The sequence below is a fragment of the Leopardus geoffroyi genome, chromosome C1 (assembly GCF_018350155.1).
Source record: "Leopardus geoffroyi isolate Oge1 chromosome C1, O.geoffroyi_Oge1_pat1.0, whole genome shotgun sequence".
NCBI classification, from domain to species: Eukaryota; Metazoa; Chordata; class Mammalia; order Carnivora; family Felidae; genus Leopardus; species Leopardus geoffroyi.
The window spans coordinates 86,151,532-86,175,865 of record NC_059328.1 but is presented as its reverse complement, the minus strand read 5'-3'; the positions used below and the strand labels follow the sequence as shown (position 1 = coordinate 86,175,865).

At 40.4% G+C, this 24,334-nt stretch overlaps 2 protein-coding genes and 1 long non-coding RNA gene across 7 annotated transcripts; all 3 read left to right on the top strand.

Annotated features, from left to right (window-relative positions):
• The first annotated feature begins 16 nt into the window (after positions 1 to 16).
• Positions 17 to 22,701, top strand: EXTL2 (exostosin like glycosyltransferase 2). 5 transcript variants are annotated; one of them, XM_045478445.1, is made up of 6 exons: positions 17 to 508; positions 1,019 to 1,183; positions 3,552 to 3,629; positions 16,717 to 17,144; positions 17,791 to 17,861; positions 20,627 to 22,701. In XM_045478445.1, the coding sequence occupies exons 3-6, from the start codon at positions 3,625 to 3,627 to the stop codon at positions 21,113 to 21,115; spliced, it is 993 nt and encodes a 330-aa protein (XP_045334401.1). In that variant the 5' UTR covers positions 17 to 508; positions 1,019 to 1,183; positions 3,552 to 3,624; the 3' UTR covers positions 21,116 to 22,701. The 5 variants fall into 5 exon arrangements, with proteins under 5 accessions (XP_045334401.1, XP_045334397.1, XP_045334400.1 ...); XM_045478441.1 differs by having other exon boundaries at positions 84 to 315; XM_045478444.1 differs by lacking the exon at positions 17 to 508 and adding an exon at positions 628 to 789.
• Positions 3,637 to 6,093, top strand: LOC123598332. The gene is made up of 2 exons (XR_006712545.1): positions 3,637 to 4,972; positions 5,078 to 6,093. It is a non-coding gene; the product is annotated as an uncharacterized LOC123598332 (long non-coding RNA).
• LOC123598329 (60S ribosomal protein L39-like) lies at positions 11,357 to 11,749 on the top strand. Its single transcript, XM_045478448.1, has one exon. It carries the CDS (start codon positions 11,419 to 11,421, stop codon positions 11,572 to 11,574), a length of 156 nt encoding a protein of 51 aa, XP_045334404.1. The 5' UTR covers positions 11,357 to 11,418; the 3' UTR covers positions 11,575 to 11,749.
• Positions 22,702 to 24,334: the final 1,633 nt, after the last annotated feature.

Genomic DNA, 24,334 nt, shown 5'->3' with positions numbered 1-24,334 from the left:
GCGGGACCTGCGCGGTGAGGGGCGGAGCTTACGTCGGGGGCGCTGTAGGGGCGGAAAAAGGTGGCAACTAGTAGGTAGTTAAGGCGCTGGCCTGGGATGGAACGAAAAAGTCCTGAGGTGGCGACCCGCAGACTGGGATGGCTGGTTGGTTGAGAGCCTGCTCTCGCCCACCCCGACCGCCTACCACTGATGTTCCCGGATGCGCTGGTGTCCAGCGCCTGCCCTTTCGCCATTGCCCCCTCTTAACTAAGTCCCGGTGCTTTAGGTAGCAGTGCTTTAAAACCCAGAACGCGTTGCTGCCAGCCCGCAGGAAGCGTAAGTGATGGTGTTACTGGGTGAACTCTGGGGCACCCAAATCCTAGTAATCCGGTCCCCCAAAACAGCGCCTGGCCTTCCATACTGCCAGGTAGGAAGCAATCAGTAAGTGTCTTTCTAAAGAATGTTAAATGTATCAGAAGACGCCCTTTAAAGGAAACTCCTAGGAGACCGTGTTGGAATTGAGGTTTGGGTAAGGCATTGCTTCCCGGACAATCTCAGTCCGCGAACCACCCGAAATTCGAGTTCGTGCAGGTCCCTCTTCACTTCCAGGTCATCCTGAGGGCCGCAGCCGTGGCTGTAATTCTTGTCAGAGCCGCCCTGCGCATTTGAGGGAAATGCTGGAGGAGCTGGCCGGTCGGTGGGATGCGAGGGCTCGCGGGGCGCAGGGAGACGAGCCCTCGGGCCTGCCCCAGTCACCCACAGTGCTTGGAACCTTCCTGCGGGCGCCTTTCCGGAAAATTGTTTGGTTGGGTGAGGTCAGGTGGTCCATCACGTGAATGATTAAAAGTTGTTACCTTGGGGAAGAAATGCGAGAAAGGAGGGCTGGCTTTTGGAAGTGGGCTAGAAACTACAAAACCGAGCTTCTTGGGAACTGCCTTTTAGTCTAACAGGAAGTGGAGCGTCACCGAAAGGGAGGGGCGGCCACCCGGGGACTGTCCCCTGCTTCAGGCGCTCACTTTGCGGGCGGTGTTTTTTCCAGGTTATCAATCCAGCGAATGAGGCTGGGTGGATGCACGCTGCTGGGTTTAGAAAAAAACAAAAACAAAAACAAAAAATGAGCAAGCGAGAGGCCCCTTCCGTTCTATGAGAACCAGGCTGCAAGCAAGTAAATCTGCTGTCCACACTGCAATCGTCTGCACTCGAGGTAAGGAAATAGCAAAATGCTTTTGTGGTAAAAAAATTTTTGCAGTAAGGATATATGCATGTTTTGCTCTGGTTCTTGGAACTTTGTGCGTGAGATAGGGATTCGTTGGCTTTATTTTTGAAAATGTAATTTTATTCAGTGTTCATGTTAATTACAATTGCTGTGTAAAACATCTAGGTTCCAGAAATTAAGTTCTGGAAAGAGTATTTTCTCTTTGCCTTTTTGGACATATATTTCATTATTTTAACTTAAACATAGAAATATTCTTAATCAGTAGAATTTACATATATTTTTTAGGAAGCTTTTATATTAGCCATAGACTTTGAATTTTACTCTGCTGCACTGCTGGGGAAACATTAAGTGGGTGCAAACTAGGCTAAAGATAAGTATTTCCATGGTAATTGGGTTTTTCTCCAAACGGCTTTATTTCAATATGATCAAGTGGGGAGAGGAGGGGGAGATGTATGCAAATAACCAGCTTTCAGTAACTGATTTCCAGTGTTCTCTTAATTCATCAAGGTCAGATGCAATTTGAGCCTGTGTTTTTGTATTCTGCCTTTGAAAACAAATTCTGCATTTTATCCTATACTGCTACAAATAAGAAATTTCTCAGCTGGTTTATGGAGAAATCTGCATTATCCCTTTCAAATACAAGTTGGAGAAATTGAAGTTTGATTTCAGTTACAATGGTTTCCTGGGACTCCCCAGTTGCCCCACTCCCCACCCGGAAGGATACAGATATTCCCGTGAGGGCCTTCTCCCTTCAAAAAGTAACAGTCCTACTTCACATCTTTCAGTCTTGGATGGCATGATTACCAACTTCAATACTAAAGTCATTTTGTTGGAAATACAAACTGGACACTAGTTAAGTCAGGAAAAGTTCTAGGAGTGGGAAATGTTTGTGTCTCAGTTCTTTTGTCACTTGAAATATTTCTTCTATATATGTTGACCAATATATATTGTCCTATCAAAGTTAAAGTTAGTTTCTTTCATTCAGCATTTATTGTCTGCTATCTGCTAGGCTCTGTGCTGGACACAAGACGGTTGGAGGGAAACAGTTAAAAAGCCAATTAAGTCAAAAGTTCTTTCTCCAGAAGAATTTTTTGGGAAGAAGAAGCTGATGTGAGGAGAGAGGGTGGCAGGCAAATCAGTCTAGGATTTTAGAATTGTCTGATATTTAATATGTGTACAAGGTATGCCCTTGGTGTAGCAAAGGGACACAACTGTCACTCAGAGAGTCTTTTGGTATATATCAAACCTTTTGTCCCAGCCATCCTATTGTCCCTTCAATAACTTGTATCATGAAGGAATATTATTTCAGAAAACCAAAAAATGATTCTTCAGCTCAATTCAGGTGGTCATTACAGAGGCAGGATTTTGAAAGACTCCAACCATAATTCTTAATGCCTTCATGTCTTAAAAGATTAAATGGGTTTTTAAGGTTATAAAATAGATATAGTAATGAACATTTAAAACTAATAAGTAGATTCCTATCCTGCACTTTGAACATTTGTTTAGATCTTCTTCCACTAATTAATTGCATTGCACTAAGCAACAGAGAAAGCCCCCAGCTTCTCAGACATGTGATTGAGGACTGTGAGAAATGAAAGCAGAGAGAATAAAGGGGCAGACGCTTATCTCCAGTCAGGGTTCCAGCTCCTTTCAGACAGTTGTCAGTAAGGAATAGGAAGCATGCCATCCGTCATTCCTCAGTGATCAACCCTGGCATTTATCTGCAGCCCAATTTAGACCCCATGCTTTTTTAGATGCTTCAAATTGAATGCCCTGTGAACCTCGAGTGAAAAAAGAAACTGTGATGGTGTATAAAACTACAGATTCTTAAAAATCTAGAAACCGAGCATAAGTGCAAATTGCATTCCATGGTTTTGCTCCATGGCACATATATATGGCATATAGGTTTCAGTTGTGCAAACCCATTAGATAGGATGATGTGATTTTTTTTCTGCCTCTGCATACGTCCTAAAGATGAAGACAAAAATATAGCAGCGTTAGCTGCAACCTCACAGGAAGACATTCTCTATCTCACTGCCTAAATACTTATTTATTTATTTATTTATTTATTTATTTATTTATCTATCTATCTATCTATCTATTTATTTTTTGAGCAGCAGACAAAAGTTTATTGGAATATAAGATTCGAAAGTAAGAATAGTAGGAAAGCTCTCTTTACAGAGAAGGTACATTCAAAAGTGAACGCCCCTAAATGTAACTTTTAAAACACAGAACACCTAATTTTGATTTCTAAAAATAATTTGAAGCCTATAGACAATGGCATTAAAAGCAGTTTTAAAAATCTCCTGATGACTGACAAAAACATCACAGAAAATTCTTTGATTTCCCCTAATAGTGCCAAGAGATCCTGTTCCTATCAATTACAGAAGCCATAAAGGAAATTTTTAAAAAATTAAAACTTTACCATAATGAGGTAAGTACCAGTATTTTTTTTGTTTTTTTTTTAATTGTGGTAGAGTACACATAATATTTGCTATCTTATCCATTTTCAAGTGTATAGTTTAGTACTGTTAACTATATTTACATTGTTGAGCAACCAATCTCCAGAACTTTTTCATCTTGCAGAACTGAAACCCTGTATCATTAACCAACTGCCCATTTCCTCCTTCCTCCAGCCCCTGGCAACCACCATTCTACTTTCTTTCTGTATGAGTTTAACTACTCTAGATACCTCATATAAGTGGAATCATGTTGTATTTACCTTTTTGTGACTGGTTTATTTCACTTAGCATAATATCCTCAAGATTCATCCATGGTGTAGCATGTGTTAGAATGTCCTTCCTCTTAAAGGCTAAATAATATTTCACTGTATGTATATAACACATTTTGTTTATCCATTCTTCTGTTAGTGGATATTGGATTGCTTCCACCTTTTGACTATTGCGAGTAATGCTGCTGTGAACATGAGTGTAGTACCAATATTTTTATCTGAGAAAAATGATTTCCTATAGAGGTACTCTTGTTTCCTTAGAAATAAAAGTTCTTACTTGAGCCGGGGTCTGTTAGAAAATACTGTAAGGCCTCTTTTTAGTCTTATCCATTGAAATAGTTCAGCTTACAGAATAAAGCCAATACCCATATAGTTGAAATACTCTGGTACTAGAACAAAGCTGAAGATAAGAGACTGTGCAGAGGACACTGAAAATGCAAAGTGACTCACGTGTGAGAGTTTGGAGTTTGGCGGGACCTACTGTGCTCAGGGAAAATCATTTAACATGCTCAGTCTTAGCTATCCCATCTACAAAATGGGGGTGGATACGTTTTAATTTCCTTCTCTAAAGTTTGAAACATTGCCGATTTGAGATATTCTGTAGCACACAGAAGGTAGAGGTCTGACGATTTTCATTACTGTTGCTGAGCTCCCTGAGGGCAGGGACTGGGTGGTCTGGGCACTACCATCCTTAGGGCCTGACAGTCTGGTGCAGGTGGGAGGGGCCTGTAAATGTTGACTGAGGAATATTTACCATGGTATTTCGGCCTTCCTCTAATGTTAGAAAGTTTATACGAATTAGGATTGCTTTGATGTTAGGTTTGATATCTGAAACTACTTATGAATTATAATTCATACGTATGAAATCTGTTTCTCTTAGAGAGCTATTTTGGAATGTGAGTTTATTGCTGAAAACCAGTATTTTGTGACAGAAAGAAGGTTCCATAGAATATTCCAGAGATCTGTTGCCTGACAGTCTTGCCTTCCCTCCATTTTCCTGTGACTGAAACAGAAGTTCAAATGAAAAGCTCTCTTATCCTAGAATGGTAAAAGTAATACATTTGCAGATGTACTTGGTTTCTTTTTGACCCATTTCTGGAACTAATTTTGCATGGCACTGTACTGAGCTAAAAATGCTTTTCTATTTCTAGGCTTTCTTCTTAGGATGCATTGACTCCTTGGATCCTTACAAGTTGTGGATGTTCCTCTTAGAAATAAAGCCATTCCTGCTCCTGACCCTAATACATGTCCATGGAATTGGTCATCTCCAAACATCATCATCATCATCATCTTCATCATAGCTACAATTAATTGGCAGTTCCGGGAGAAGGCGGGAAGGCTAAAACAAACTTTTATCTAGCATAATTTTATCTAGCATAACCTGTGCGCTTTGAGGGTAGAGAGGACCTCGCTGTCTGCCTCCCTAACAAATGGCTGTATTAAAGGAGGCAGTACTTTTAAAAAAACTTTACACATAATATTTATATATTATGTCCTCTTAAATGAATGATGATTAAGTAAATCCAGTTAATTGACAGTAGCTGTCTGAGGAAGTATTAAAAAGGAATATGATGCTTTTGTAGAGGCTTAGGAGGAAAAAAAAAATGCCAGGACTCTTGGGCAACCTTTGCTATGGATATGGGGTAGGATTGGACAGGGAAATGGAAACACAGGTACTTATTGGCTGTTATCCCTGTTTTAAATGCTGCCCTTGGTATTCACTCAACCTTGATTTACCTATAAAAGAATGGCTCACTCAGCCAGGCTGCCTACAGGAGGACTTGATCTTCAATGTACCCAGTACAGAAATTCTTTGCTTACAGCTTGTAGTGAGAAATGACCTGTAGCTGCAGCATCTATCTATTCAAATGTGGTCTTGCAGTAAAGGTAGCTCTTTATCAATCTGCTTTAGCACGTCTGTTTCAGAACTACAGTTTCAGAATGAAGTGACTGCAGGACTAAGCCTTCTAAAAGACAGGCTTTAAATTGGCTGTCAGGGATCTTATATATGTCGGCAGTTAGACTGTGAATATAAAAAAAGACTAATCATGTTCATGCTAGCAGCCAGTCCATGACACAGGTGATCTAGATTGTGGTCATCTGAATGGTCCATTCAGAACACTGTACCATTGATCATAAATACAGCATGATCACAAGATGAATCTGACACTGTGGACACTTTTATCATTTATTATGACTGTAAGTCTATTCCCACTCCAGTTTTTCCTATTCCTAAATACAGAATATTTATTAATAACACAAAATAACTTATTTTGATGTATTTAGACCTATGAAGAAAGTAATGGGAGTTAAGAAGAGCCTTGTAAGAACAGATGGGTTCTTCAGGAGGAAAAGTGAGGGAAAATCATTTAGGAAGCAGAGAATAGAAGTTGGTAAAGGAGGGGCGCCTGGGTGGCTCAGTCGGTTGAGCATCTGACTTCGGCTCAGGTCATGATCTCATGGTTCATGAGTTCAAGCCCCACATCGGGCTCTGTGCTGACAGCTCAGAGCCTGGAGCCTGCTTCAGATTCTGTGTACCCACCCCCCCTCCGCCCCACCCCTGCTTGTGCTGTCTCTCTCTGTCTTGCAAAAATGAATAAACATTAAAAAAAGTTGGAAAAGGATGAGAAAAGTGGTATGGCACTTAAAAAAATAGCAGTGAAAAGAATGAATTTCTTGAATATGGGGAAAATACTAACAGCCAAACTTCCCAGGATACCATAGAGCACCTGGAAAAGACTTCTGAAGAAAAGTGACCTTCATGTACTATTTCTAGCATTCTATGTTTTGCCATGAAGTAAATTCTAGTTTGCGTGGCTCGAAATTGTAATGCAAGAGGCTTACTCCGGGCAATAGTGAATGACACTTGGGGGCAGTGTTCTCACTTAGTTTTCTTTTTCTGCCAATTGTCCTGAAGTCTAAAGGTTTTTTTTTTTGTCAGTTTCTGAATCGAAACTAAATTTTCATTTCTCAGCTAGGTAAGATTGTATTGTCTGTTGGTTAATCGTGTATAGTGCCTGCCAGATGGAGTCATATAGCTTCTGATTTTTGTTAGTCCCTAAAGGTTTGGGGAAATTCACAAGGGTGATCTTATCTAATGAGTGATGACTCCCCCAAGGTAAATCGGGTCTTCTCCTAGAGCTTCCATGGGAACAAGAATGTGCAAAGGTATTTCAATGGAGAATATCTTTGAAAAGATGTGGGGGAGAAATGAGAGTTGTGGGACATCTTGTATTTATCAGGTAGCTTGGTCCCAGAACTGATGGTAGACAGGTGGCTTGTGCTTGAGACCATATTTCATACCTGGCTGTTCTAGTCACCAAATGGGGGATAACCCAGGTTTTTTACATAGGGAAGGCTTTCTTGGGTACTGTATAGGCTTAATGGGGCCTTTGTTTACATTTAATTTAAGTACATTCTGTTAGTTTCAGGCATTTCTTTTTTTTTTTTTTAATTTTTTTTTTCAACGTTTATTTATTTTTGGGACAGAGAGAGACAGAGCATGAACGGGGGAGGGGCAGAGAGAGAGGGAGACACAGAATCGGAAACAGGCTCCAGGCTCTGAGCCATCAGCCCAAAGCCTGACGCGGGGCTCGAACTCACGGACCGCAAGATCGTGACCTGGCTGAAGTCGGACGCTTAACCGACTGCGCCACCCAGGCGCCCCAGTTTCAGGCATTTCTTATCCATTGTGTTGTTGAAGACAGTTTAAACATAGATTCCCCCATGTCATTTAACCATAAAGAGTTGGAAGCACTTACTGAAATGGGCCAGGCGCTGTTGTGGATTACAGAGACTAACAGAAACTGCCCTCTAGATAATGTCACACTCCAGAGGCAGCATAGCTCATGGTCGTAATACCTGGAAACAAAGCCTTGTGACAGTGTGTTCTCAGTTCCCAGGAGCACTGAGATTTGGAGAGCTTGAGAGGAACCTTCGCAGGGGATGGGATTTTTGAAAGATAGTTGGCAGGGGACAGATGGGAGTAGAAGTTTGTCAGGTGGGGACCAGGAAGGGCTTTGTAGGTAGTGAAAATAGCATGTACCAACACATGGAGTCCTAAGCCAGCACACTGACTGTCGGATATCATAAGAGAAGAGTCCTTTTGGAATTTGCCTCAGATTGAGCAATATGTGTCCATGTGACCATGAACCTGGTCAGAGGCTGCTCATCAGTTGCATCATAGCCGCCTCTTCCAACCCCTCTCACATGTTCATGGAAGGAAAGCCCAGGTTCTGAATTGGCTTCTGCATTCCACTTTGGAAATGAATTTATCTCTTGGCAGCCGTGGGCCCTTTTCTGAGCATCTATATTCTATAATCATCAGTTTTTAGGCAAGTACATATTTTGGAGGATGAACCAGAGGAGAAAACAATCTGTACAATATGAGGCAAATATAGTAGTGAAATGGCAGAATAATTATTGCTCCTCTGCCATCTGTGGCATCAAAATGAAAATGACAGCTTCTCAATGTACGACGTCAGGCTGCTCACTGCGTTTCTACTTTCTGAGTCAGAGGACATAACTAATCTTTGTTCATACTATGCTCTGGCATATTTGTTTTCATCTTCTGTCTGGATAATTGTTGCCTTTTCAGTCTGAAGGAACTGGCCCTGAGAAAAGAATTATTCATTCAACATTTAGCAGCCTTCCTTCTAAGGAATTTTGGTAGATGATATAAGTAAATATCCCACTGAATAGTGGGTTTTTGACAATTCATATTTCCTGGTCCATTTAGAGACACGCATTAGAGAATGTGCAACTGTTGCTTTATAAACTATGTGTTATTTACTTTCTTACTCTTCTACCTACATTTAAGAGATTTTTTTTTAACATTTCAAATAATACTCTTCCAAAAGCTGTTCAATTCTCAGATATTAGACAATTTCTGGGGCACCTGGGTGGGTCAGTCGGTTAAATACCCGACTCTTGATTTTGGCTTAGGTCATGATCTCACAGTTCATGAGTTCGAGGCCCACATTGGGCTCTGTGCTCACTGTGCAGAACCTGCTTCAGATCCTCTGTTTCCCTCTTTCTAGCCCTCTCCCACTCACCCACATTCTCCCTCTCCCTCTCAAAAATAAATAAATGTTAAAAAAAATTTTTTTTAAGATTCTGACATAGTGACCCTACAGCTCCACTGCTAAGTATATACCCAAGAGAAATGGAAACATGTTCGCATAAAAACCTGTCCATGAACGTTCAGAGCAGCATTATTCATAATAGCAAACTGGAAACAACCCGAGTATCCAGCAACTGATAAACAGGTAAACAAAATGTGTTCTATCTGTACGGGAATGGAATGTTACATGGCAATAAAAAAAATAAATGAATGAGGTCCTGATGTATACTATGACATGGGTGAACCTTGAAAACATTATGCTGAGTGAAGCCAGACACAAAGGTGATGTACTGTACGATTTCCATTTATATGCGACGTCCAGGCGAGGCAAATCTATGGTGATCAAGTAGATTAGTGGTTGCCTGCTGCTGGCGGAGAGGTTGGGGAAAAGGAGAATGTTGAGCGACTGCTAATGGAGGGGTCTGGAGTTTCTTTTGGGGGTGTTGAAAATGTTTTAAAGTTAGATTGTGGCAGTGGTTGCACAGTTCTGTGAATATACTGAAAGCCACTGAACCTTTTAGTTGACCCTTCGAACAACATGGGTTTGAACTGCACGGGTCCACTTTCACACAGATATTTTTCAATAAATACGGTATGGTGCTATAAATGGGTTTTCTCTTCCTGATGATTTTCTTAATAACATTTCCTTCTCTCTGGCTAATGTCATGGTAAGAATGCAGTATATACTACAGATAACATTCAAAATATGTGTTAATCAACTGTTCATGTTATCGCTAAGGCTCCTTAGTAGGCTACTAATAGTTACGTCTGGCGGGGGGGGGGGGGGGCGGTTAAAAGTCATATGTGGATTTTTGTGCAGGGTGGAGTGGTTGGTGCTCCTAATCCCTGTGTTGTTTGAGAGTCAGTTGTACTTTAAGTGTGTGAAATTTATGGTATAGGAAATAAATCTTTTTGTTTTGTTCTTGTTGGGTTTTTTTTTTTTTTTTAAGTTTATTTATTTTTGACAGAGAGAGAGAGGCAGAGTGCGAGCAGGGGAGGGTGCAGAGAAAGAGGGAGACCCAGAATCTGAAGCAGGCTTCAGGCTCAGAGCTATCAGCACAGAGCCCGACACAGGGCTCAAACCCACAATCCACGAGTTCGTGACCTGAGGTGAAGTCGGATGCTTAACTGACTGAGCCACCCAGGCGCCCTGGAAATAAATCTTACGTTGGAAAAAAATACTCCAGCATACTAAGTATGAGTTTTTATATTATCTTACAGACAGTGACAGTCTTGCATACTGATTTTTTGATACATGATTGCAGAATTTACCATAACACAGTGGAAAGGGTCACCACGGACTGTGCCATCAGGAGGTCTAGATTCTTGCCCTGGTTCTGCTGCTGGTGTGCCACATGTAGCTGCATGAACCTAGGCAAGTCCCTTATGCTGAACCTTGGGTTCTTAATGAAATAGGGAAGTTGACTTAGGAGAGCTCTGAGCTCTCTTTCAGCTTTCTGAGTTTATGTGTTTGTGCAGTAAAGCATATAAATATTGGGGCAGCTTTGGAGCCATGGCTTTATCACTTATGGTTCATAACTAAAGCATTGGGGTTTTCAGAGGCCACTTGGCTAGCGCTCCTTCCCCCAATTATGTTCAAGTAGGTCTTGTTAGGTAAAATATATGTAGAGCAGGGTTTTTCAACCTTAGCATTATTGGCATGTTAGGCTGGATAATTCTTCCCTTTGGAGGGGTATCCTGTCCATTGCGGGATATTTAGCGGCAACCGTGACATCTTCCCACTCGATAGCATCTCCTCCCCAGTCCTGACAGTCAAAAATGTCTCTGGTCTTTGCCACATGTCACCTGGAGAACAAAGTCATCCCCAGCTGAAAATTCCTGGTGTAGAAGATGCTAGAATAACAATATGAAAATAACCAAACGGATGTGCTCTCTACCTATGAAGAACTAACAACATATGTGCAAAAAAATACCATTTGGGAATCTTTGATTTTTCAGATAATCAGGAGAAGAGGAGGACATTTTGTTGTGTTATGCTGACATTTACCGTGTTTATTAAGGTCACATTTAATCTGTAGTCATGGATTGGAGAAAGGCAGAGGAGGAATAGTCTAAGAGCTGTCAGATCCTTTTTAGAATGAGACAAGGTGTCAGTAAATCTATACAGGCATTAAAAAAAAAATAAGAAAAAAATCTAAGAAGAAGGTGTAGGAATTGAGGGCAAGAGAGCTAGGAGGTACCTTCTTGGTTCTTTGCACAGAAGATGTAGACCATCCAGATGTGTTCTTTCTTGTATCTCCTGTTCAAAGCTCAAAGCTGTGAATTAGATGATAAGTTATTTCTCTAGAAAAAGAACAGAAGAGTTTCCTTCTTCGCCATCCTTGTGTGCGCCGCTGGTCGTTTCTCGCCATGTCTTCTCACAAGACTTTCAGGATCAAGCGATTCCTGGCCAAGAAACAAAAGCAGAATCGTCCCCTTCCGCAGTGGATTCGGATGAAAACTGGTAATAAAATCAGATACAACTCCAAGAGGCGGCATTGGAGAAGAACGAAGCTGGGTCTGTAAGGGATCGAACATGAGATGGCACACGTTTATGCCGCCTCAAAGTCATACGTTTCTATTCCATCACCTCCCTGCTGCCTGACCAGTAGATGTGTTTTATCAGGAAATTGACTTTTCTCTGTTATGATGCTTCTTCTGCTCCTGTAGGTTGGTTCAGTAATAAACCTGTGAGACCTTTTGGTTGAAAAAAAAAAGAAAAAGGAAAAGAACAGAAGAAAGCCATAAACTGGAATCCAAATAGCCAGTGAATTCCTCATTCCTCTCCGAACGGATCTGGAACTGTCTGGCTCCAGACTCCACCTGTTCTCGAAGCACACACGTGCCACTTGCACTGTGGTCTATGAAGTTCTTGCTTTTCTTTTTAATTTTGTTTTAACATTTATTTATTTTTGAGACAGAGAGAGACAGAGCATGAATGGGGGAGGGACAGAGAGAGAGGGAGACACAGAATTGGAAGCAGGCTCCAGGCTCCGAGCCGACGCGGGGCTCGAACTCAGTGACCGCGAGATCGTGACCTGAGTTGAAGGCGGACGCTTAACCGACTGAGCCACCTAGGCGCCCCTGAAGTTCTTGCTTTTCTAGACGGACTAAAAATCTTACATTAGCTTATTAGGTTGCATTGTTTAATAAATACCCCATGAAATATTTACACTGTATTTCTAAAGATAAATTATTCATATCTCCCACAACATTTTGATACAAGTAAAATAGGGGATTAGAAGTTATCTGAGGAAATTTCTATGATGGGCATGGGGATAAATCCTGCTTGAAAGTCTAGACAAAAGTGTCTAGACACTCATGAGTGTCTTTGACAATGTATATTTATAGTAGGCTACAGTAATTAATTTTCATTACTTTTTCTAGACTAAAACGCCAGATAGTTATGTGTCTACTTCAGAAGCTAGAAACACTTCTGTGTAAGTTTTACAATATGCTATTCCTCGTCAGCTGTGGAAAATGAACACAAAGATTTTAATCAGGGTATATTTTAATGCAGTTGCTGGATGATTCTTCGCTCTCCTTTATAGCTAGCCGTTTTTATGCAGAACTGAAAATATGTTTTATGAGACCTGCTTTTGATTCAATATATTAGAAGGATTTCCAAGGCCTTTGAACCAAGATTATTAATTCATAATGGTTTTTGGTTGATTAATAGTATGTGTTTTAGTAAGAGGGTGCATGTAATGAAAACATTGTATTCTAAAGCCTTAAATTACTGTCCTTGAAGAAATAATCATAGTAAAGCTAAGGTTATTTCAAAAGTAAATTCATTTTATTCATCTCTTGAGTGAGGCCATGATAAAAGGAGAAACACAAAATTGCTTTTCTTAACAGAACAGGCTGCAGAGAAGGTCCTGGAGAGAGTATCTTTGAAAAATCTCTGTAAAGGTTACTACAAGGTAACATTGCTTTACAGATCTGCACTATTGAAAAGTGAGAGCTGCTGAATGACAATGACCATCCCCCTGATGTTATGAATAACCTCTTTCTTTGCTTGCACATGCCTCCGCCCACTGTACAATCATGGAGCGTATGCCCCTCCCCACCCCCCTTGGAATTCTCCATTCCCCATTCTCATAAACTTCAAAGGGAGATGTTAAAGTCATGGACTATATGGTCTCTCTATGTCCTTGCTGAACTATATATAAATCGTTTCTACAATTAGAAAACACTCTACCGCGTGAAACAAGATCACGAGAATGGGATTGTCCTTTGAATTCCACCGCTGCTAAATCTTAATGAAAAACAAAAGGTTGACTGAACGTCACTTGGAAACCAAAGTGAGATTTCGTTGGGAATCTAATCTGTAGGATGGGAAGACTTACACCACAGTGTCAGGATTGCCTGTGGAATGGTAGTGTGGCAGCACATGCTGAGTTAAACCACAGGGTGTGAAGTCAAGAGCTTAGGTATCCACAAACACTGTACTTTTCTAAGGAGATGGAGACAACCAAAAACAAACAAACAAAAACCCAACTGTACAGAGGCAGTGTTACACAGAGAAGGACAGCGACAGTGGCTTGGTACAGTTAACATACCACAGCTGTGAGGGAGCAGTAAGAAGTCTCTTCTAGCTTTATCATATTTGTCTGTATTGTGGAATGGATGAGAGTATTCATTTATTGTATAGCCTAAGAAGAGAAATTGTACCAAAATATAATAAGGGTAGACTATGGATCCATTAAAGTCATCAAGAATAATGAAACCTCATTCTTTGCGGTTCTAAAATCTATGTTTTTCTTAAAGGAATTTTTTAAGTATTTAGAAATGTCTGGTTGATTTTTGTTTTCAGTCCTTTAAAGGAATATCTGTTTTCCTCATTTTCTGGCTTTTGTACTTGAACAGAGCAGTCAAATGGATCTAGGATATATGCTAAGATGTATAGGAAGGCTCAACTGCTGAAATGCACGGTAAGGACTTCCCTCACAGGCTTATGGAGGCTTGTGGAGAAGTAAGGGAAGTCTGGAATCAGAAGCAGAAATAGAAGAATACGAAACAGCAAAAACTGAAAGTCAGCAGTGCTCCCAAAGGAGGCGGCAGGGGTCAGAGTGAAACTGTATTGGAGGCTAGGAAATCAAAGCTCCACATCTCTGTAAAACTGCTTGTGAGATTCAGCCTTTTCTGACGTAAGCGAATGAGAGGTCTGAGCAGACAGGCGTGTTTGGCCAATGAGTGTCCAGGCCACACGAATCGGGGGTTCACCTACTATTCTGTAGCCACCTTAAGCACATCCTTCAGGTACCATGAGGGATAGGGGAGTACATAGCTGATTACAGTACCTCCTGACCCTCGTGTACTGTGAGACAGGGTGATTTGGAAGCTCCAAAGCCCTCCCCGACTTCAACCCGAATTGAAATTCAGCAGTATATTCCTAGCTCATAATGATGAACAGCCTGGCTCTGGCAGCAGATTTGCCCAGGTGTAGATTCCACATCCATTTCTTAGTTGCTTCGTAATATCGAGAAAGATATTTAACCCAGGCTACAGTAAAAAATAAACTAGATCCTGTCACTCTCCTGATCAGAACCCTATCCATCTCAATTAGAATAAACTCTAGGGCCGCCTGGGTGGCTCAGTCAGTTAAGTGTCCGACTTCAGCTCAGGGCATGATCTCATGGTTCATGAGTTCAAGCCCCATGCTGAGCAGTCAGCCTGGAGCCTGCTTTGGATTCTGTGTCTCCCTCTCTCTCTGCCCCTCCCCTGCTTGTGCTCTCTCTCTCTCTCTCTCTCTCTCTCTCTCTCTCTCTCTCTCAAAAGAAACGTTTAGGGGCTCCTGGGTGGTTTAGTCAGTTAAACATCTGACTTCGGTTCAGGTCATGATCTCATGGTTCATGGGTTCGAGCCCCGCGTCCAGCTCCGTGCTGACAGCTGGGAGCCTAGAGCCTGCTACAGATTCTGTGTCTTCCTCTCTCTCTGCCCCTCTCCCGCTCATGATCTGTCTCTCAAAAATAAATGTTGAAAAAAATGTAAAAATAAATAAATAAATAAATAAATAAACGTTAAAAAACAAATCTATATTCCTTCATCAGCTGATAAGATCCCCCATAACCTGGTCCTTGCTTATGCCACTCTGATTTATTCTCTGCATTACCACTATTCTAAATTATCTTTGAGTTTACTTTTTGTCTGCCCCTCTCTACTGCTTCCTCTCCTTCTAACAGCAGTGACTTTGTCCATCTTATTCATTACTGTATCCACAGAACCTAAAACAGTGCCTGGCACAATAAGTGCTTATAACTGTTTGTCTATTTGATTGAGCGAGTAAGTACATGTTGTGACATGTGCAGCTCTTAGTACAGGACCTGATAAGTAGTAAACCCACTGTAATTGTTTGTTGCTGCTGCTACTACCATTATCATCTGTTTCTTATATTAGGGTTCTGCAAATGATTTCATTTGGAAAAAAGTTTGCTACCAAAAGTAAGTTTAAATTTGTGCACTGAAGTATAATTGACCCTTAAACAATGTGAGGGTAGGAGCACCAACACCAACACCCTGCACAGTCGAAAATCCACATGAACTTTCAACTACCCCCAAACTTAACAAATAATAGCCTACTGGTAACCGGATGCTTTACCCATAATATAAACAGTAGATTAACACATATTTTGTATATGTATTATATATTGTATTCTTACAATAAAGTAAGCCAAAAGAAAGAAAATGTTGTTAAGAAAATCATAAGGAAGAGAAAGTCCATTGAAAGTACTTTGCTATATTTACTGAATAAACTCCACATTCTAAGTGGACCCATGTGGTTCAAACCTGTATTCTTCAAGGGTCAGCAGTATACACATAGCAGAACATCACATTGTACACTTTAAATATATACGATTTTTATGTCAAAGATATCTCAGTAAAGCTGTTTAAAGAATTAGTACACTACTAAGAGAAATGTAATCCCATTTGAAAAAATAATCTCAGTTCCAAATATTTCACATTAAAAGGAAGACAATGTTTTGAAGGCACTGCTTAATTCTTTGGGCTTCTATGTAGATGTTCTTTTGTCCATAACTGCAAAGCAAACAGGTCCAGGAGGTTTGTTCACTGTACCTTTTATTTTTACCTTTAAGAGGCCAGGAGAACTGTGAATTTAAATCAACTAAAATAAGGGCACTTGGGGGGCTCAATCGATTAAGCATCCGACTTCGGCTCAGGTCATGATCTCGTGGTTTGTGAGTTCAAGCCCCGTATCTGGCAGCTCAGAGCCTGGAGTCTGCTTCAGATTCTGTGTCTCCCTGTCTCTCTGCCTCTCCCTTGCTCATGCTCTGTCTCTCTCGCTCAAAAATAAATAAGCATTAAAAATTTTTTTAATGAACTAAAATAAAGTTAACTTCTGTCCTCCTTAAAAAAGCAAAAACAAAGGGGCACCTGGGTGGCTCAGTCGGTTAAACCTCTGACTCTTGATTTTGGCTCAAGTCATGGTCTCATGGTTCTCAGGTTCAAGCCCCACATTGGGCTCTGCGCTGAGAACATGGGGCTTGCTTGGGGGTTCTCTCTGTCTCTCTTTCCCTGTGTGTCTCTTCCCCTCCCCCGTTCACTCATGTGTCCTCTCTCTCTCTCAAAAAGAAACAAAACAAAAACAAAAACCTGGGAACCAGTAAGAATGCTAACACTCTGTATTTTATTTCCATTTCTATTCCAGGTGCTGCCACATCTGCAAACTTCCTGGAAGAGTGATGGGGATTCGAGTGCTTCGTTTCTCTTTGGTGGCCATCCTTGTGCTGCTGCTGGTAGCTGGGGCTCTGACCACTTTACTTCCAAATGTTAAAGAAGACAAGATGCTCACTCTGCGTAGGGAAATAAAATCCCCGGGCAAGTCCACCCTGGATTCCTTTACTCTGATAATGCAGACATACAACAGAACAGACCTCTTACTGAGACTTCTAAATCATTATCAGGCAGTGCCACACCTGCATAAAGTGATCGTGGTGTGGAACAACATTGGGGAGAAGGGACCGGATGAGTTGTGGAATTCTCTAGGGCCTCACCCCGTCCCTGTGATCTTCAAACTACAGACAACAAATAGGATGAGAAATCGACTCCAGGTCTTTCCTGAACTGGAAACCAATGGTGAGTTGCAGCTGGGTTCTTAGCCAGCAAGGGCTGCAGCTAACCGGAGCTGGGAGGCGGGCATGTGTATTTCTGGCCTTCTGTCCTAATTAGGATCTGAGAAAGTAGGAAAATTTAATCAAAAGAAAACACTTTGAAAAACTTAAGGGGCCAATTTTCAAGATGTCAAGAAGCAGTTTCCTTGGGAAGAAATCACACGTCTTGCAACAGTAACAAAGAGGTTAATGTTGTGAAAGAAGATACACTATAATTACATATTGTATGGGAGAAAGTAGTAAAATGGCATTCAGCTTATGCTTAATGTATTTCTTTGCCACCTCCCTTTTCCTCCCATTCAGAGCAGTTTTTTGAGCATTGCAATTTGCTTAAAAGACCCCCAGTCTTGTTTATTTGCGTGATCATTCATTTCTAGGTTAGTGGTTGATAACTGCATGATCATTTCCCGGTCAGGCAATTATGAAATCAATTACAATTCAAACACACACTTTTTCTACAAGACCAATGTCTCCAAGAATACATTTCTTGTTCACTTATTTTGTCCAGAAAAGTATTCCTTTGAATGATCTATCTAGACACCATTGTGTTATACTAGTTTTGTTTTCATTTCCAAACTGTTGGATTCAAATTTGTCTCTCTCTCGTTTCAGCTGTGTTAATGGTAGATGATGACACACTAATTAGTGCCCAAGACCTTGTCTTTGCTTTCTCGGTTTGGCAGGTAATGTTGCTGTTTCCTTTACGAACTCCTCAGCATGAAGGTCTACCCAGGGTAGTGTGGATTAATGTGGGCGTCACCTCAAACAGTGTAGACACTATTTATCTAAAAGAAAAGTTTGGTGCATGGTAATCAAGATTTCTTGTGTTCAGTTAAGCCAACCTGCAAGTTAAGTTATCTTTTATCTGTATTTGATTTATATTTGGTCTATTGGGGAGAAGAGCTGGAACTACTTTCCAGAGAACAATGAGGAAACTATCTGATATAGCCAAGACTGGAATCGAGGGACATTTTCTACAAGGCCACAGATCTGTATCTCAAAAGAGAAGTGTATCTCTGTATTAATATTGTACATAACTTGCTTTAAAAGAAAGCACTTTACACCGACAAAATTTAATCCTAATTCTGGAACCCCTTTTTAGAAATTAGTGATAACAGAAATTCCAGTGCATCATTGTGGTGGCCATTTTATTTATTTGTTTATGTAGGTCTTTTCCTCAATCATAGCTGGAATAAACAGACATAAATTGCTTGTCATTCTGTAAAAACAACTCTTTGCTCGTGAATATGTGTTAATAGTAGTTGGCTTTTACAAGTTGTAGTTCAGGGGCACCCAGCCGCCTCCGTTGGTAGAGCATGAGACTCTTGACTTCAGGGTCATGAGTTCAAGCCCCACATTGGGCATGGAGCCTACTTAAAATAAATAAATAAATAAAAGTACCATGTAGTATCCAAAATCTTTGGGGCACCTGGGTGGCTCAGTTGATTAAGCACCCAACTCTTAATTTTGGCTCAGGTTATGATGTCACAGTTCACAAGAGAGAGCCCTCATGGGGCTCTGCGCTGATAGCATGGAGCCTGATTGGGATTCTCACTTTCCCTTTCTCTCTGCCCCCCTCCCCATGCACACGTGTATGCTCTCTCTCTCTCTCTCTCTCTCAATCTCTCTCTCACTCAAAATAAACAAACTTCAGAACACAGCAAGTTGCAGTACAGTTACCTGAAACCAGAACGAACCACATACCAATAATCTGAGCTGTGTCAACTAATTAAACACTGTGCTACCCAATACTGGTCTAATTTGCACTATAGTACCTCTCCTTAATTAGCTACTTGGGATATAAGAACCTTAGATATTAATGGTAAGTGGTCACAGTACCCTTAGATACCACTGCTCTCAAAACTTCAGTTTCAAAATTCATGCTGAGTATACTGATCAACAAGTTTTGTTTTTTTTTTTCCCCATCAGTGCTTTTTCCAGCCTTGTAAATAAAAGCTCTTTAGGCAAAAAATTCTAATGTAACACTCCAGCTGTGAAATTTCTTCATAGAAGAACAAGCAAGAACAGTTTCAATCCATTGCCCAAGGTAACCCGACTCCCAAAGTCAGTCCCATCAGTGCCGTGCATGGTGTAGTGATGTGAGCGAGAGAGGCAGGCAAGGCTGGGATGGACATCTATCAGGCCTTTGTATTTATCTGCTTAGTGCTGTGACTTTTCCTCCTCTGGTCATCTGTGGAACTTCACTCATCCTCCTAGATTAGGTAAATGGCACATCCTCTGTGAACCCTCCCGTCCTTTATCACTGACCCCCTATTCCCCTTTGCCTCCCAGCAATACAGCTGTCACCCTGTCCTCGGTGCTTCCAAGAGGTTTACCCAACTGTGTGTACAAGCATCTCGTAGCATGGGAATCCTTTGTTCACATATCTGGATCATGTCCTCCCCAGACTGTGCAGTTTTTGAAATGGGAATTAACCCACCTGATTTGTGTGTGTGTGTGTGTGTGTGTCCCTCGTTTAATGTCTGTTCATTAAGTGAGTGAAACACAAATTACTTATGAGATTGAACTAAACCTTTTAACTCTATAAATTCTTACTTCTTTTCCATGCTTCACTGGTTTTCTCTGGTTTGGTGATTTTTATTTTTAGTTACTCTCATCTTAATATTATTGTTTTACTGCTATCTTTTCTTCAAAGATCCTGATGACATCTCGTTATATAGTTTTCCTTGTATTTTTTTTAAAGTTTATTCATTTTGAGAGAGAGAGAGCAAGCAGGGAAGAGGCAGAGAGAGACAGAGAGAGAATCCCAAGCAGGCTCCACACTGTCAGTGCAGAGCCCAGGGCAGAGCTTGAACTCACAAACTGTGAGATCATGACCTGAGCCAAAGTCAGGAGTCGGGCACTTAACCAACTGAGCCACCCAGACACCTCATATTTTTTTTCTCATATTTTTAAAAAGGAAACACCCAAGCTGAAAGGAGAAAAATATAACATTGTTTAAGATCAACAGTGACTTTCAAAAACATTGAAATCAACATGGAAAAACAGTAGAATCATACATGTAGATCCATAATTTTATGTACTCCTAAGAGATTAAAACCATTTTTAAAAATAATCACACTGTATCTTTTTATCTGCTATAATGAATAGCACTCATACAGTCAGCTTCTCCTGCAGCAAACTTTAAAGAACCAGACTCCTTGGTGACTAGAATTTATTAATATCAGATATCATTTGAATTAAAAGAACATTCGTAAGGTTAGAAACTTTGTTAGGTATTTGGGTTGCGATGGAATTTGACCTACAACTGATCAGGACATAGATTTATCAAGTTGCCTGGAGTCAGATGAAATGGAGATGTAGAAACCAGGAATAAAATGAAGTTGATAAATCAGTTCAATTCTCTCTGTAATAAATAATTGCCTTTTTTACCATGTCTGCTCTAAAGAAATGCCACCCTTAATTGTTCTTTTTTCCATCTTTTCAGCAATTTCCTGATCAAATTGTAGGATTTGTTCCTAGAAAGCATGTCTCTACTTCATCAGGTATCTACAGTTATGGAGGTTTTGAACTGCAAACACCAGGGTTTGGAAATGGTGACCAGTACTCTTTGGTGCTGATTGGAGCCTCATTCTTCAATAGCAAATACCTTGACCTCTTTCAGAGGCAACCTGCAGCTGTCCATGCCTTGATAGATGAAACCCAAAACTGTGATGATATTGCCATGAATTTTATCATTGCCAAACACACTGGGAAGACTTCAGGGGTATTCGTGAAACCTGTAAACATGGGCAATCTAGAAAAAGAAACCAACGGGGGCTATCCTGGAATGTGGCATCGAGCTGAGCACTTCCTGCAGAGATCTTATTGTATAAATAAGCTTGTTGATATATATGATAGCATGCCTTTAAAATACTCCAACATTATGATTTCTCAGTTTGGTTTTCCATATGCCAACCACAAAAGTAAAATATGAGAGTAAAACAAACAAAATCAAACCTCAAAACTGCTTTGTATTTGAGTAGCTTCTCTGCGCTACAATTGGTGTGGTTTTTTTGTTTGTTTTTGTTTTTGTTTTTTTAAGCAACATCATGAACTTTTATCCACTACAGAAGTCTCTACAAAGGAGAAAATGTACAGTGCTTCTAGGACATAAAAGTCACATGAACTTCAAAAGCCAAGAAGCTGGTACTCTCTAGATAGGTCTTCTTGTGAGGAGTTTTCATCCGCAGAGAGAACTCCTTGGCCAGCGATTTTAATGTTTACATTCTGAGACTTCTAGACTTCTACAATTTCGTTGACTCATGGCATTTGCCTTAAGGACCTATTGCAAGTTGTCTCCAGGATCAGAAACTCCAGAGAAGCATTTCTCAGCTTTTTCATTAAAGGATGATTGTTTTCATTTGAAGCCTGAGATGCCTCGTTAGCAAAAGCCTGTGGTGTAGAGAAAAGCCATGTGAGGCGAGGATAATCTCAATCCCTTATAAAAACAAGTAGAAAACTCATGACTACCATGCTCTCATTGTGGTCTTTCCAGCACTAACTCGGCCTGGCATGGTTTCGATGCATCAATCACTGCTTTTATTTTCATTGATAAGTCTGTTGTGACTGGAAGTGTTCATTTTAGTAGCTGAAGGATGTCTCATTGATCACTTGGTTTTTGTGAACATTTACTGCATGGATCACAGAAAAGTGCAGCCTGTGTTTCTCATGTGCAACCTATATGCAGCAAGGAGTAAATGTGTTACTAGATTCAGGTAGTGCATTTTGGTCCTGAATCTGACCTTGAGAGTATACATTGATTCTTATATTTTACATAAACCATGCATTGTTGTTTAAGAAACTTCTAAAATAATCTTCTAAAAGAATGCTTTAATTAGAAACTGGCAAAAGTTAAAACCCTTGGTGTCAAGAGATATTTGTTGTTAGGGCATAGGTTACCTCATGGATACTGAAGTTACGTGTATTATACACAATTAATTTCTTGTATTCAGAGCTGCTGCTGCTGGTTTTAATTCCCCCCCCCCAAAAGACTCGAGGCACCATTCATCATGATGAAATTTTGATTACATAGATACAGGAAAAAAATAAGAGAACTGAATCATAGCAGAGGAATTTTATACAGAGTCTGCATCAGTAAATTGTTGAATTGCTCACTCTGTTGCGTGAATTAGTATCTGTGTTCCACACAGTGTCCGTGTTTGGGTCCTTGTTCATACTAGTAGCAAGGAATATTTAATTAAGCTTCATCATCTCCTCTTCTTCTTCCCCCTTCTTCTCCCATAATGTCATTATATTCTCACAATTGCAAAGCTGTGAAAACATTGTTATAATCATGGTTAATGTTCCAACAATGAAGTCTTTGTGCAATCAGTTCAGTACATGTTGTTTCTTTACCTTGGCATGTGTATGTGTCTTAATGCAGTCAGATAAAGCCAGTAGAACTCAGAACCTCACTAAAAATCTATAATGTTCATTATCTGCTTTGGTCAACCTTGGTAGTGATTTTTTTGCCTCTTGGGATTCCACTGGCAGATAAATAAAATCAACTTCTACCGTGAAGATGTTCTGTTAATTAAGCAGACTCACATTTTTGTGGTTGGTATTTTTACAATTGCTAAATGTTCTAATATATTGTTTAGGGTAAGGCAGAGGCATTAGCTACATTCTCTAGGGGGAGCAGGGTGGGGGAAGATTCTTCAGTGGGAAAGTATTCCCAGATTTTATTTCCCATTTTGTGTTCTCAAACTTGTCGGAGGCATCACATAAGTTAATCATGTCATGCTTTTCAGGCATTATAGAGCAAATATGATAACAAAGCGAAGGTCAATCTCTGATACAGGCACCCTTGCGTTGTGGCTGGAATTCTAAAACTGTTTTTCTCTGGGCACCTCTGGCTCCACATGATTGGGAGAAGAGAGGATGCTCGGGTTTGAAACTGCATGAGGAAAACAAGGTAGCTCAGAGGTGAAGGGTGCCAGGAGAGTGCTTGGATTCAAATCCTTCCTTAGTCTCACGTTTACTTAACTTCCTGGAGCATCGGTTTCCTCATCTGCAAAAATGAGAGTAATATCTACCGAGAGGGTTGTTTTGAGAAGGAAATAGCTTGTATAAATATAGGAGAATGCTTTACCCATCTTAAATGATCAATAAATGAAAGCTGTTGGGGTGTGTTATTGATAGTAAGTGCAGTTAATTCTACAACTCACCACCTAGGTATTAGGCCCCTGGACACACCAGGTGAGATATTCAAGAAATTATTTCTACATAACAATGGGCAGACAACCAAGGAAATTTTCATGTCATTTTCTTTATTTCAAATGCCCTCTTTCTTATTCTTAAAACAACACCTCTTCAGGGGCGCCTGGGTGGCTCAGTCGGTCGAGCCTCTGACTTCGGCTCAGGTCATGATCTCACAGTCTGTGAGTTCAAGCCCCGCGTCGGGCTCTGTGCTGACAGCTCAGAGCCTGGAGCCTGCTTAGGATTCTGTGTGTGTCTGTCTCTCTGCCCCTAACCTACTCACATTCTGTCACTGTCTCTCTCAAAAATAAATAAACATTAAAAAAAAAAATTTAAACACCACCTATTCACTGGCAATTTTGGCTTATTCAGAACAGCGTCAAGAAGAAATTACAAGCACACCACGACATTAACAATGGCTAAACATGTTTGTGTCTATCCCTCCTGACTTTCCTAGGCATATGTTTTAAGAGCATAATTTATTTGGCATTTCATTAGATGGATAAACTATAATTTATATAATCAATGATACTACAATTTTGTTTGACTTCTTACTATTATAACAATATTTGGGTAAGTGCCCTTGCCTTTGAGCACATCTATAATGATTCCTTTATAATAAGGCCAAGAACTTCAATACCTGGATCTACAAGGTATGTGTGTTTTTCGAGTTTTTGATGCATATTGCTATATCCTTCCAGAAGCATTTCCATAACTCACTATTAGTATCACATCTGAGGGTACCTGTTTCCTGTCACACTTCCCAACACTGCATACTTTTTAAAGTTTCCTTTCCTTTTTCTATGTACAAAACACATGAATGTTGCAGGATTTGGAAGGACTTGGCTATATTAAGAACTCTGTTAAGGCTGAAAAACAGGCAGCCAACTGTCAAAAGATTCAAAGGCAGTGTAAGCATTAGGAAACTTTGAAGTGAGTCTAGAAACTCTTTGCT

Excerpts from the sequence above, each read along its gene's own strand:
- EXTL2 (XM_045478445.1), top strand. Across the intron at positions 17,145-17,790 it reads TCCTGAACTGGAAACCAATG|CTGTGTTAATGGTAGATGAT; the intron begins GTGAGTTGCAGC and ends CTCTCGTTTCAG. Across the intron at positions 17,862-20,626 it reads TTGCTTTCTCGGTTTGGCAG|CAATTTCCTGATCAAATTGT; the intron begins GTAATGTTGCTG and ends CCATCTTTTCAG.
- LOC123598329 (XM_045478448.1), top strand. The coding sequence starts at position 11,419 with ATGTCTTCTCACAAGACTTTCAGGATCAAGCGATTCCTGGCCAAGAAA.